Genomic DNA, 14585 nt, shown 5'->3' on the forward strand with positions numbered 1-14585 from the left:
CCATGTAGAACTGCCTCACAGACACCAGTGTACAGAGATTTGGGGGAACACGGCAGTGTGCAGTGGAGGGAACAGGATAGAGCAAACTCTCCACCCTTGGAAGGTTATTTACTCGTCTTGGCCAAGTCAAGCTGTTCATTCCTCCATTGCTAGGTTCACAGAGCACTGCTGGGAGGTGGTGTGTCAACTATTCCTTTTCTTTGCCATTTTAATAGGTAATAAGCCCTTTGTAGAGTCATTGATACTTAACTCAATCTAAGAATTTTTATTTTTTTCTTAAACTCAGATAATTTCAATTAGGAATTAAGCCATTTTTTCCCCACCTAAATGTAAGTAGAATTCCAAGTTCCTCCACTTGTGGTGTAGCAACACAACATCTGAAACTTGCATGACCTATATGGGGACCACACACTGTTCTGTGCTCAGGTAAATGAGGTATGCATTCTGTATCCAACTGAAGACAACTAAGCATGTTCAACTATTTGTGGAAGATGAATGGCTCTTGGGAGATTTCAGCTGAGGTGAACCTTGCTCCTGCCCCGGCCTGTCCTTTCCTTTGGAAGACATTTGCCCTTGAAGAGGTGAGAGGGGTGTGGGAATTGACTTAGACATCACAGAGCTTGGCTTTTTACTGATGAGGTTTGCTGTGGCCCCTTCTCTCATTTTCTTCCCCAGGTACTTCGCCTGCAAAGCCCGAACTCTTTATGGTCATCAGCATCACAGTTCAGGCCTGTCTCACATTTGGCAAACAAGCTTCTTTGATGGGCAAGAGAACTCAAGCATCCCTTTCCCTGCTGCCCCTCCTCCCTGTATGCAGGTAAGACCAACACGTGCCCTGAACCTGGTGGGCAGAATACTTTCTGACGAGACTGCAGTAAGGAATAAGCAAATATCTAATTTATATGAAAAATGGTAGATTCCATTATAAAATGAAATGACAGTAGCCTCAACTGCTCTAGTATTCTGACCTACACATCAGAAATCATTAAAGAACTAAGAACCTACTGTATACAGTAAGTTCTTAGCACTGTCAATTTAACTGTAGCAATGTATGTATCAAAAAATAAGATAGCTTCCAATAGATGCTGAACACAGGTCAGAATAGTAGTTTCTGTGGGGGAATTAATGACCAGGAGGGGGCATGAGGGAGCTGGAAATGTTTTATATCTCTATCTGATGATTAGGTGGTGTCGAATGGAAGAATTAACCAAGCCATATGCAGAATTTGTAGTTTATTATATGTAAGATATATCTTCATATAGAAAGCCTCTAAACACAAAAGACAAAAGCTTTAAAAAAAAAAAAAGGTTAGGTTTTATATTTTTAAAACTCATTAGATACCAAATTCAAAAGATTATAGTTACATTGCAAAATATTTTTTGAATAAAAACTAATATTGACTTAAATGCATTTATTTATTGATTAAAAATAATACTTAAGAACTTAAAGCAGAGTAGTATTTTAAGCCAGACAGAGCAAAGAAAATTCTTGTTTAATATATATATTTTTAAATTCCAGTAATATTTTTCTTAAATTCCTGTTAAAAATATAATCAATATTAAAGTCAGCAAAATGCTTTTCTTGACTGACGCCTGGATTATTTTACCACTTAACCTGGCTACACAGTGTTTTTTTTTTTTTTTTTTTTTTTTTTTCTGTCAGCTGTAACTGACAACCAGTTTAGTCTTTAAGATAAATGAAATAAGTGATAACTCACATTGTAGCATCTTGTGGAAAATATTCAAACTACATTTAAAATGCTTTTTTAAAATGGAGACGTCTATTATTCCACAAGGAATTGTTTCTGTAAAACTACAGGTTGGCTATGACAATAGTAACTAAACTACATCCAACCCTGAAGGTAGAAAAATCCCTGAAAAGAAATACACAGCCTAGTTATAAGATGCAATATAAAGGTTATTTTCTTATCTTAAAAATTGTCCCCTTTTTGGAGAAATCCAGACTTTTCCATGATTCCTTACTAGGCAGTGCCACATAAAGTTATTTAGTTAACATTATTATGATCATGGCTTACGATTAAATTCAATATGACAAACACCTAAATATAGCAGCCCTCATTTGGATGTCGGTTATGACAATATGTGTTGCAGAATACTTGCTTATTACATTTGGTACAAAGCGTGAACACTCAGGACAGATTGGCACAATACATGCAGTTCAAGAACTTTATCTCAAAGGCAGTCATTACTGAATAAGCCATAGTCCAGTCCTGTTTTCCATGTCTTTCTTTGTATTATAACTGATGCTAAAATGCTTCTTAAGAACATCTTCCAGAATACGTATGCCTTACAAAGCAGTCATCTGAATGCATGATGGAAATGAGGCAGGATAGCCGGACCAGTGCCAGCTGAGAACACATGAGGGATGGGAGGCAGGGCGAGCTGGCCCAGGCTCATAGTGCTCATGGCTAGTGAGGGGTCTTGTTGCTGCTGCCCCAGGCAGCTTAACCTATGGGGCAGAGACTCCCCAGGCCCCAGGGTGAGAGTGCTATTCCCAAAAGCATTTTGGGAAGCAGGGGGCAGCTGCCAGAAGCCCAACAGAGGGGAAATGTCCAAAGAGGCAGGTATTGTTAGGTTCACAGCATCTGCAGGGAGCTCCTTGGGCAGGTTTATTTTACCAGCACTTCCCTTAACCAGGTCAAAACCTGGGCTGAGCTTGTGAGGTGACTGAGGCTCTTGCAGAGGCAAGTCCTCAAGCAAATTAATATTGCAAAATCCTTTAGTTTCCGTTTTGAGGGGCAGGCTTGCAAGTGGGGGGTATGAGGTAGAACCGGTGTTGTACTTGTGATTCTGGAGAGCTGAAGGAGGGGAGTTAGGAGGTGCTACAGGGTGCATGGGGGGAAGGGGCTCTGGCAGCGGCTGTATGGGTTGAGGGGGTTGCTCTGCAGGATTGAGGGGGTGGACATGTACCTCAGCTGGCAAGCTACTTGCAAGCCCATTCTGTACGGGCGCTCCTAACGGGAAAGGAGACAGTGTGGTGGCAGCCTTCAGCTGGAACTGGGGAGAGATGGCATGTAAGGTGCTCAGAAGGTCTCCAGGCTGCAGACTCTCTTTCATCAGCTCCTGCGAGTGCGTCTTCTTGGTATGTCGGGTGAGGTGGTCTTTGCGCCCAAATCTCTGGGCACAAAACTGGCACAGGAAGTCCTTGCAGCCTGTGTGGACCACCAGGTGGCGCCGCACGTCTTTCCGGGTGTAGAAGCATCTCTCGCAGTGGTCGCACTGGTGCTTCTTTTCCTTGGTTCCACTAGGGGGCTTTTCCTCTGCGTGGGCCTTGAGGTGGTTGAGCAGCACCTCTGTGCTCCCTAATTCCAGGGCGCAGACCCCGCAGGTGAGGTCGCCGCTGCTGGCCGCGTGCAGGGCCAGGTGCCTCTTGTAGCCCAGCATGGTGTTGTACTTCTTTCCACACTCCTCGCACCCAAAGGCCATTTTGTTGGGGTCATGGGTTTGGAGGTGGTTCTTCAGGTGGTCTTTCCGGTTGAAGGTCTTCTCACAGTGCGCACACTGGTGAGATTTCTGGGGTGAATGGGTCGCCATGTGCCTATGAGCAGAAGGAAAAAATTCACAATAGACACTGTTTTCTAAGAGCTGGAGGAAGGTGTAGAAACAATATTCAAATGTTAATAGTTTTCGATACGTGGTGGCAGAAGAGATCGTTTTCATTTCCAAAATACTTTTCTATATTTTCCAGATACTACGAACACATAAAACCTTATAATGAAAAAAGCAGGCACTACTAAAGGCGTAATGTGATTGTCACACCTGCAAAGAATACTCTGAGAACACACTTTCCTCTATGTACAGATAGATTGCTAAACAAATACAAGAAATAAAAGCTTGTGTGATCATGAAAAATAGTTTTTCAGAAAGGTTTAAATGGCTATACCCTATGCTTTTTAGAAATTTCTGGATTTCTAGAAGTGACTTAATTTGCTTTCTACACAAGAACCCTAGTTTTAGGTTATTATTCTTATGTATGATTCCAGCTTTATCTTGACAGAGAAAAAGTTCAGAAGATACTGGAAAGGCTATTCTTAACCTCAGAAGTAGTGTCTAATTGGACCCGGAATGCCAACCCACCACCTATGCTGTGAACCTTCCACAAAATCTTTCCATTAAGTCTTGGTTCGCTCATTGAATAATTTGCTGTCAGCTGTCATCTCAGGTATGTACAGCCCCATCTCCCTCTCAGACACCTTCACCCTCCTTCCTGAAAGTCAATGGTCGTTTCATAAGCAGAATTCAAAAGGACATTTTCCAGAAGGACTCAGCAGTGACTCCTAACAACAGTTATAAGCTTTTAGCTGGGCTTCAGGACACTGTCGTCCTAGTCAATCTGAAATTTCTAAATAGCTATTTCACATTGATCTTCAAAAAGTACAAATCAGTCTGGGAAAACCATCTCCATGCCATTTCTATCATAATTATAATGAATTCCTAAAATCTAAGCCATTGTTTTTAAAAAACTCAACAAATGTCATATTAAACACCAAGTACTACATATCAGTATTTCTTACAAAATAACATCCTTAATTGCAACTCTGTCTTACAGGCACAACATTGTAAAACCACACATCTAGCCTTTCTCCCTTCCAAAATAAAAACCAAAAAAACACCATGTAGCCTGCTGTGTGGCAGAGGATAGAAAAAGTCAGTTCCAACCCTTCCCTGGAGCACACCAGAGCCTAGCATGTGAAGGGATCCTGTGCCACGGTGGGTTCTGTGAGGCAGGGACCAAGGGTGCTGAGGGTAGGAGCCAATGCACTAGTCCTGGAGAATGAAATGGCGCTGGTGTCACCAAGTTCCAGATGCATTTAAACATATTTGTAAGTTGCAGAAAAGGTTTTCAGAGCCTATCAGAGGGTAAAACAACCAGTATCTACAAGATACTCAGATAGATCATCAGGAATAGATATGAGGGGAACGGGTCTACAAACTTGTCATTTAAACCATTTCCTTTCTTTCTGGTTAGTGCTAGTGAACAGGACCCCAAAGCTGTCCTGGATCATCAATACTTGCCTCTTTGGGGGGGGGGGTATCTGATTAGATTTCACTATCACAGATTAACAGTTTTGGACCTGTTATTTCCTTACCATGCCCCCGGACCACCTTGGAGAAGGGCACAGCTTCCCCAGTATCTGGGCAGTAACATCACTTCCAGCCTTCACCAGCGCCTGTCCCTCGAATTTTTTCCACTCTTTGCCTTGTATCCAATTCTTTCCCTTTTCATTCATCCCTTACTTATTAATGCAACAGTCTAAATTTAGAACATTATCATTTTATTCTTGAAATTACTTTTAACAACTTGTTTCCTTCTCTCAACTTCCCTCAGCTTGCTTCACAAGCTACAAAGTCAGTTTCATTCTGTTCTACAGTCAACACCAAATACCACTCCCTTGGGTGTCACCTGGATGGTGTCAATGATCAAACTCTCGGGGACAACTACTGACATTAAGACTTCCACCCAGGGACTCGTCCACATCATCTTGTCCACCTGTTGCTATCTTCATCTGGCTGCTTTCAGGGGATGCTGTGCTGGGACCCATGCTCTCCTTTTTAGTGAAAAGCAAGTCAGTTATTTTCTCCTTCAACCTCTGCTTATAAAATGGCGCTTATGTTGCGACTGAGAGAAATGGGCTAGGATACTATCCACCCCCCACCTTAAAAAAAAAAAGGGCAAACCGTAAAGCACCTGCCACCTCACCCTTCTGTTCCTTTACTAGGTCACTGCTCGAGCCAGAGGGGCAAGAACTGTCAGGCTGTGTCAGCAAAGGCGGTTCTTGCACAAAGTACACTGCTTCCCTTTTTCTGCCTCACTTCACACCCTTAACTGAACCAGTTGTTTCCCCTGCTCAGAATTACCACCTCCTAAATATTGCTTAAGACATCTTCAGTGTGGTTTACCACAGTAATCCCTCCTAATTCCTGTCATTCCAATAATCTGTTAGCTGCACTGTCTTTCCCAAATATTTATCTCCTATATGTGTTTCGGTTTTTACCCAGTTATAATATCCTCATTGTGGCTTCACTGCAGCAAACGCTGCTTTCAGTTTGGGGAGGATAATTACTGTGTACACAGCAGCAGCCTGTTTGCAAAACAGGAAGCCCTTACAACAAATTGGTGCACACAGTAGGCACTCAGTACTTACATTTACAGCAACTCGAGAATGGTCTATGTGAAGAACATATATGAATTTTAAAACACTTAAAAATAGGCTCATTTTAAAAAGCAACTTATTTTACGTTACATAGAATACTGATATTCTTAAGAAATAGGCGCGTAATTTCTATTTCTTTAAAGTCTTTCAAGTGCCTCCCTCCAGCAGCACTCCACAGCTTAATAATGTGACCATGTTAATACCACTCTTCGGAAAGCCTCTCTTCACCTGTGGGTGCATTTACATGTAAGCAGCCTTAAGACTGACGCTTTCTATTAGAGGCAAACAGCACATTTCCCTTAACCAGGTACCACGAGGAGGGCACCCTGGCGGGAATTCTGCACGGTCCACATACTCAGCACACACAGTGTTCGCTGTCAGTCAGAACACGGCTCTGTTTACTGACTTAAGAGCGTCACTTGTATTTTCCATATTACAAATATCCTTGGATGGCAGAAACGACATCTTATTCATTTCCTTCTTGGAATGAGTACCTAGTAGGCGTTTATAAAATAATCAGACTAAATGTACTTTTTTTTTTTTTTTAAAGTTCTTGTCTGCTGAAACAGTGGCTTTTATCCTGCGGTATATCATGAATACCTTGAAAATCTGATTAGATGCACTTACTCAACATGTATACACCTAACTGATTCCACCTGGTCGGGTGGTTTTAGACCCAACTTGAGAAGCTGCTGGAAAACTGAAGCTAGGAGTGGTTTCCTGCTCTCCATCCTCACTGTGAGGATCTGCACAGCCCTCCACCTTTCACACCTCAAATCAGTCTCCTGGCCTCTTCTCCAGATACTACCAGATACTCTAACATCCTAAGCTCCTCGTGTTTTCCAGCACTGAGACCCATGAGCAGAAAACCAGCCCTTCGGGACCACGGACACGGCCTGTCAGCAGCTGCTCCGTTTCGCCTACACCGAGCGCCCACCCCGTCCCTCTGAACACGTGCACGTCAATGCTATGGCTGTCCCGGAACCCCCTCTTACCACCCCCTAGTCATTCTATGTCCCAGCTGAAGACTGTACCCCCCTGAGAGGCCTTCCCGGGAATCACTCCCTCCCCGCAAGGCTCTGTCACGGCCCTGAGCTGCATTTTGTGTGCGCATGACTGTCTCCTGGCCAGGGCTCTTTCCAGCATTCTGTTCTCAGGCCGGGCAGACTGTAGGCGGACAGGGATTATGTGCTGAAGGGAGCGAACTGACACATACAGCAAGACTGTCCCCACACCACAGTCATCACTGGAGATACAGCTTTAAAGGCTAAAAGGCACCCACACGCTGCATCTCTTTGCCCTCACAGTGTCTGTGCTGAGGGCTTGCAAAGCCATTTCAAGGTATGTGTGAAAGTACATAACCTTTTCTAAAGCCTCTCACCTCATTAATTTATATCTGGAAATGAAGGCTTTGCCACAGTCTGGCTGCAAGCACTTGAAAGGTCGCTCCCTGGAGTGGGAATAATTGTGGATAGTGAACTTCTCCAGGGTGAGGAACGTCTTGCCACATAATTGGCAGGGGTAGGTGGCCATGGGCTTTGCTTCTCACACTTTCCTTTTCAGATGCGCTGACCAAGAGCTGTGCCATTTAAGCACAAATGCAAGGATGGTGCTGAGCGCATCAGCAGAGCCAGGGCAGCTTAACTCCAGGGGAGAGGCAGCGTCGTGGTTCTGGGCCTGCTTCTACACACACACGGGCCTCTCAGTGACCACTAGCTCGGCTTCCTGCTTTCCCACATCCCAATTTCTATGCAGTCTCAAGCTGAGAGAAGAAAGTCTGAGGCACAGATGAGATTCCAGGAACAGAAAGGTAATCTGCATCACTAGAGCTGGGACATGTCCCGGGTCACCAGACTGTCTGTGGAGAGAAGAGGAACAGTTTTCTTGCATTAGCCATGGGAAAACAATGCCTTTCCTCCCCCACCAGTTCAGAATCCACACGTTTCTTTAAGTGACTCTAAGGCTGCACAGTTCTCCAGCTTTCCCATGTGCTTTTTAAGAGGCCCTCCTGCATACGAATCCACCTGTCTGCATCTCTACTGAATGGAGAGGGGTCGCACACCCAGCATCTCAATGGTGGCGCGCACACTGTCCTTTGTGATAGACACAGCTATTTCCATAACTCGGGATTTCTACTTTAAGCCACAATTTCAGGTCAGCGTGAGGCTAGGTCAACTGATTCAAAAAAGAACCCCCCCCCCCACCCCCGTGCATTCGAGTGTCTTATTGGTACAGAAACAAAAACCACCCTGCTTATTCAAACCACAGGCTATTCCCCTACACTCACATTAGCACAACAGAAGTTGTTTATTACACCTGTTTCAACTTCCAGGGGATGAGAAGAAATAATCTGTATATGCTAAGTGAATTTGTTTGTAAAGTTACCCAGCAGAAGGACAGACATAAACAAACCGTGAGTAAAGCTACTTTACTTCACTGACGTGCCCCTGCAGGGACAGAAAATATTCCCACGGAAATAAAACCGAGGGCTCAGGAGAGAAGGCTCGGCTGCGGTAGGTGAGCAGGCACCATCCTCCATGAGCTATTCTGCTAATCGCTTCCCCTTTCATTTCTGGGGACACTTCCTCATTCCCCAGCCACACCCTGGAGAGCCAACCCAACTACCTGTGGGTATGCCACTTCTCGGGGGTGGCCTGCTGCCTCCTCTGCCTGTAGCTATTCTCAAACCCACATTATTAGACTCTGCCACCCCAAACGAAGTCACCCCAGGCCAGGCTCTTGTCTTCCCACTGGGGAGGCCATATTTTGAGGAGCCTTCCCAGGCTCAGGCTGCATCACAAGCAAACAGTGCGCCCCTGGCTACCTAGAACACTGTGCAGTTCTAGGGAGTGATTCTCAGGGGCTGGATGCTAACCTTTTGAGTGCCAGTACTTAAACAAAAAAGTTAAGAGTAAGAAGTCTTGCATTAAACACTCTTAAGGAGCTTTTGTCCACAGGCCAGCCTTTTCTGAACTTGGTCAAAGAAGTAGGACAAGAATGGTAAACGGACCAACCTATAGTAGCACACGGACGGCTGAGGCATCAGCTACCTGCAGTCATTCATTCACTGCCAGGCCCGTACACTGGTTCTTCATTGTTTAAGGTTAATTTTCATTTACCTTTGCAGTTACATTCAGATCAGATACCAGATTCTAGCTAGATGAACTTTTACTATAATAGTTCAAGCATCTTTAAAAAATACCAGCCCATAGCACATATGCACAGCAAAACTACATTCCCTTTCTAGTGAGCAAAAATCGCAGTGAATTTCTCTCATTCCTCATCAACTAAGCTCAGATGGTTTTAGTGTCTGGTCAGAGTTCATAAAGGAGCTGGCACCCTGCAGACACCCCTTGCTGTCCTGCCCCACCTGCTTGGAACCTTCAAAGCTGACGTGCGCACTTTGACCTGAAGAGCTAGCCCTGGTCCAAAGCCAGGGCACAGGCCTTCGCAGCCAGCAGCCTGGCACCAGACCCGCTTTCTGATGGCAGCACGCTCATGCCTGATTCCGCCGTGACCACATGTGACTTGACCTGAAGTCCCTTCCCGGCTCTGGCCAAGCCCATCCCCCCACCTCCCCCAACTCCTACTTCTGAGATTCTAGCTCAAGCCAGAGGCCCTACCTTGAGGCATCCCCAACCACGATCCTGTCCACAAAAAAAAAATAACACCTTCGAGGAATTCTACCCTGCGTGGCCGAGTTTTTGCTGCCAGGTCTCATGATGCGTCCTATTTCTCATCCAGCCTAAGTCTGGCGGTAATAACCACCCGGCTATAAAAGGAATAGAATTTATCATTGTATTCCATTCACTTGAAATTACTCTAAGTCTATTTAAAAAGATTAAAATGGTATATACAACATACAGTTTGAAATTTACCTTTCCTTTATTCCCTGAGCCCTCATCACTGAGGAGAGGGAGCTGCTCCTGTGGTGAGGCTTTTGTATTTCTCCCACCTACACAAACCCCCAACTTAATACATCTTTTTCAACCCCCAGTAAATTCATTCTCTCAACTCTTATTTTATGAGACATGACCGGTCTGTGGCTGCTGTGTGGGACCCACAGACTCAGTTTCACAGTCGAGAGGAAGGCATGGCCATGTTTTCCCTCAGACACAACCTTGTCGCTGATTCACCATCAGGTGCTGCCCTGAGCGTGGGAGGGATATGCAGATCCCATCACTGGTGCTATGAATACATGGAAAGATTCCCCAGTTCAAATTCCAGCTTACCCATTTGTTACCTTTGTCCTGAGTTTGTTTTCTCATTTGCGATACCCACCTGATACAACTACCCCAAACAAGAGGGATCTGAAAGCTAATCTAAAAACACACCATACAAATAAATAGTATTGCCGAGACACTAGGGTTACAGCAGACGCCATCAGCTACACATTAGCGCACGGGTCTAACTACTTAGCCACAGATGTAATGGAAAAAAGACACGCGTTCTTTCCCTACCTATAATTCACCATCCATTATTCATAGTGTGAGGAACCGGTTGTCTGGACAATACACACGCTCACACACACAGAAAGGCCATATGAGGTTGCAAGGAAAAAGCCTGCCTTCTTTGTTTCTCGACAGATAGCAACCTTGACTGATTGCTGACTAACACACCAAGAACACAAAGGAAAAAGATTCACTGACTTTTAAAAATGACTGTCCTTTCACATTGAAAAATACACTTTCAACCTCTTCCCTAGATTCCAAAGTCCAGCAGTCATGGACAGCATTACCTACATTTCCTCTGGGCTGCAAAGATGGTGGGTGTTATCAGGGAGATCAGACATGGTCATATTTTATTTACATGTGAGACACACCTCCAACTTCTTGTTTCTCATCCAACTTTCAAAAACTGAAAAAAGGTGTCTTTTAAGTATTTTTATACTAATTGCATGAGTGTCTTTTCCCAAGACTTTTATCTTTTGAGATTTAGGTCTTTATATTAATCCAAATGCTAAAGTATACACAACTGATCCTCAAATGCTGACTTGAATTATATGATAGTAAACACTCCTTAATTTCTTCATGAAGTCTTTTTTTATGATGAACTCAAAGTCATGTTATAAAATTTCCTGCACCATAACTTTGCATTTCATTCATATAGACCTAAAATATAAATATTTGTACTATTTTCATGATAGAATCACAAACTCCTATAAAATCATCTTTCCAAGAGACTATAAATTCATTGTGGCTGAGGATCAAAGCTCAGCTACTTTTTAAAAATAAACCATGTGGATAATACAACATCTCCCATCGTCATGGACTTGACCAGAACTGGCTGTTGTTGCTGCTGATTCCAATCTTTACTTGAAACCTGATGCGCTTTCTGACCACATCCTTAAAACAGACTTGTGATTAACTTTCTATTATCTGGCAAACCACCAACAATCCTCACAGAGAACTGACAAAGGGTCCCGATGATAATCAGTCTGTTCTGTGACTTGACGTACAGATTGTATTTGAGTCTTAAATACGCTAATATTTCAACACCTGTCACCCTGGAAAGATAGTAAGTCTTCCCCCAAAACATCTCAGGACATAATTTTCAATCCCCTTGATTCTAAAAATACTGAGTGAGGGATACAGATCTGCCAGTATGCCAAAGAAGGCTGTGCCATCTGCTTCATTCTGATCATGCTGATTATTTTGGGGATGAGAGAGGATCAGATTGGAATAAGAACATGTATATATGGCAACAGCCAGGAAGGCCTGTGTTCCCTGAGGGCTGGTGGTATAGGACGGCAGAGGGAGAGGTCAGAGCACAAGTGTAGCTCTAGGATGTCCCCAATGTGCGTAACACAATCATCTAATGGGGGACAAATGTTTTACAGCATTCTCAAAATAAACTATGACTTCTGGCTTCTATTTCCATTGTCCCTGGTGACACAATGCAAGGCCCACTTCTAAAAGGAAACTGAACTGCCATTTTTAGTCTTCCAGCAGGGACACACTTTAAGTTCTTTTACTCCATTCATCATCATTCCTTATGGATAAGAGAGTCCTACTCCAAATGTTTCTCTTTCATTCTCCCAAAATCTGGGATTGTTTTTATATAAATGTGTTAAGGTCAATTCTAAAAGCATCACTAACTAGGTTCTGTTTCTTATACTAAAAAATATGAAACAGCTAATTGTGGAAGGAGGGTGGGAATTCATTACTTCCTTGGGTCTAAGAGGCTCCTAGGGAGGGTACTTCCCTCAGTATCAGTTCTTTGAAGGACTTTGGTAGCCACTTTTAGCATTAAAAAAACAAACCAAAAAAAAAAAAAAAACTTCAGAAAAAGAAAGAAGATGGTAAAAGAAAGAAGATGCCCAGAAACTTCTAGGCAGGTATTACTGCTTATTTTTATTTTGTGCAAGTATTGTAAAGTTTGTTAGGTGTTGTATCTGAACTAAGATAATACTTGAAGAGCTGGGGCTCATTATCCATCTACCAAGCGAAAAAAGGGGCTCTAGGGCCTTGGTGAGAACCAGCCCCCAGAACTATGGCTGGGGTTTCAGCCTTCAGTGAGAGCAGGGAGCCCTGTGAATTTCTCTGAAATTCTGTGTAAAATCAAGAGGCATGTGCAGTGAATTATTATAGGAAGAGGGATCATAGTTTTCTTCAGATTTTCTGAAAGGTCTTCAATTCTAACAGGCTAAAGAACATGTACCTCAATAAAAAAAAAAAAAAGAGCATCCCTCTTGGTGCTATCAATTCACTTCAATACTTCACAAAGCACTGGTATTTCCTAACCCATGGCTCATACATTTTGTACCTCAATCACTACATTTTAGCAAATTAAAGTTGTTTTTTTTTAAAAGAGGTTCGGTAATAATGTTCTGTATTCAAGCAGTACAAATTTCATTTCAAATATGGGTACGTGATAATTTAACAGATCTTATATCATGTAAGACAGGCCTACGTTTCATCTAGAGGGCGGGCTGCCCTCAGAATCACAAGAGCTCACTGGTCAGCATCGTTAGCTATCTTTTATTAAAGTGTGTGTACTAGCACACACCATGAAACATCTTGTGTCAGTGAAGTACTAGGATATCACCATGAAAACACAACAATACCAGAGCTAACACACCACTTGGAGAGAGGCTCTTGCCCCAGTTAGATCCACACAGTTAGATCCACAGCTTGTCACCCTGCAAGTCTCTTTTAGTGGCCCACAAGCTCCTAAGGCCACAGATCAGCCCTTGTGCTGTTTATCTGAGTGCTGGGTTTTCTCACGCTTCTCTCATTTCCACATGTGCCCTTTCCTGGGGTGTCCTGAAACCTCTGTCCACCAGGCAAAGCCCCACTTCTCCCTGTCACTCCAGGCTCAGGAATGAGTTCTTTTTCCTCAGAAAAGTGAAACTGCGAGACCACAAGAGAAAGTGACTAACAGTCCAGGTGACAACCCAGGGGGTTGGGCTAAGGTGTCCATGTTGGAGAAAAAAGATTATGAAAACCATAGCAAATGCTAAAGAGGAAACTGGTAAGAAACCGCCTTCACCGAAGGTGGTTCTGTGTTCCCTCCAGAACTGTCCCTTCAACAGCCCCGTGGGCATCTCTACCTTATGTCTGGACAGTGGAGCTGTGTTTAGCGCTCAGCGGCGGGAAGAACCACTGGCTTTTCCTCTGGATCCCCTTAGCCCAGCCTACTGAACAGCCACATTTGCTGCCTACTGTCACCATGATCAGAGACTTGATTTTGTTCATCCAGTGACTAAGCTCTTATTTTCTTAGAAACAAGGCCTAAAATAAGCAAGAAAGCTGAAGTGATTTATTTATTTAATGTTCAGAAGAGAAAATTAATGAGGAACTGTCCAGTTGATTGCACTATAGCATTAGAACATCGAATCTATGCACTTGACTTAGAAAATTTGAAAGAGGACAGAGTGCTAGCTCTATTCACAAACAGTATGAGTAATATCTAGTTAAGGATGGCAAAGAATAGAAGTATGTAGCTCCAGCCTCTCCTGAAGCGCCACTAAAACAGTAATGACTGTTTTTTTCAAAAACAGTCTAAGATAACAGGAAAGGAGAAAACTGTAGCAAAATTTTGGGATCTGGAAAACAGGTACTAAGCAGCAACCTAAGAAAGCTAAGACAGGAATGAACAGCTATGAAGAAACTGGATTTACCCTGTAGAACCCCTCAAAAGTCCTAGAAATTTAAGCACTAGGCACCTCTGGAAGTGGGGGTGAAAGTGTAGGTATAAAAACAGAAAGAGCATTTAAAGTCTGTTACTGACACATTCAGCCCTCTGACCCCCCGTTCCTAGGAGAGTCCACGAAAGAGGGCACAATGCTCAAACAGGGTGAATTAAGTGGAAGTGAGTTACCCTCCCCAACATAGCTACTAGGAAATGGACAATCCAGGGCAGAAGACTGAAGGAATCTTCCCTGGGGAAGCTGACCAGCGTGAGAAAA

General features: G+C 43.5%; 1 protein-coding gene and 1 long non-coding RNA gene across 10 annotated transcripts in view; one reads left to right on the plus strand and one right to left on the minus strand.

Moving 5' to 3' along the window:
• The first annotated feature begins 245 nt into the window (after window positions 1–245).
• Window positions 246–8194, plus strand: LOC119252948 (uncharacterized). 2 transcript variants are annotated; one of them, XR_008552799.1, is made up of 4 exons: window positions 246–581; window positions 676–817; window positions 4004–4182; window positions 6726–8194. It is a non-coding gene; the product is annotated as an uncharacterized LOC119252948 (long non-coding RNA). The 2 variants fall into 2 exon arrangements; XR_005126954.2 differs by having other exon boundaries at window positions 4018–4182.
• Window positions 1218–14585, minus strand: part of PLAGL1 (PLAG1 like zinc finger 1) — a 100470-nt gene continuing 87102 nt past the window's right edge. For 6 of the 8 annotated variants that reach the window (XM_054697900.1, XM_037520511.2, XM_037520510.1 and 3 more), the window contains 2 exons: window positions 7557–8033; window positions 1218–3558 (listed from right to left, as the gene is read on the minus strand). In XM_054697900.1, the coding sequence (XP_054553875.1) occupies window positions 2319–3558; window positions 7557–7708 (1392 nt within the window). In that variant the 5' untranslated portion in view covers window positions 7709–8033 and the 3' untranslated portion in view covers window positions 1218–2318. The remainder of the gene's footprint in view (window positions 3559–7556; window positions 8034–14585) is intronic. The other 2 variants (XM_037520516.2, XM_054697901.1) reach the window with 1 other exon arrangement.

The sequence above is a fragment of the Talpa occidentalis genome, unplaced genomic scaffold, assembly GCF_014898055.3.
Source record: "Talpa occidentalis isolate TD23 unplaced genomic scaffold, MPIMG_talOcc4v2.1 talOcc4.2, whole genome shotgun sequence".
NCBI classification, from domain to species: Eukaryota; Metazoa; Chordata; class Mammalia; order Eulipotyphla; family Talpidae; genus Talpa; species Talpa occidentalis.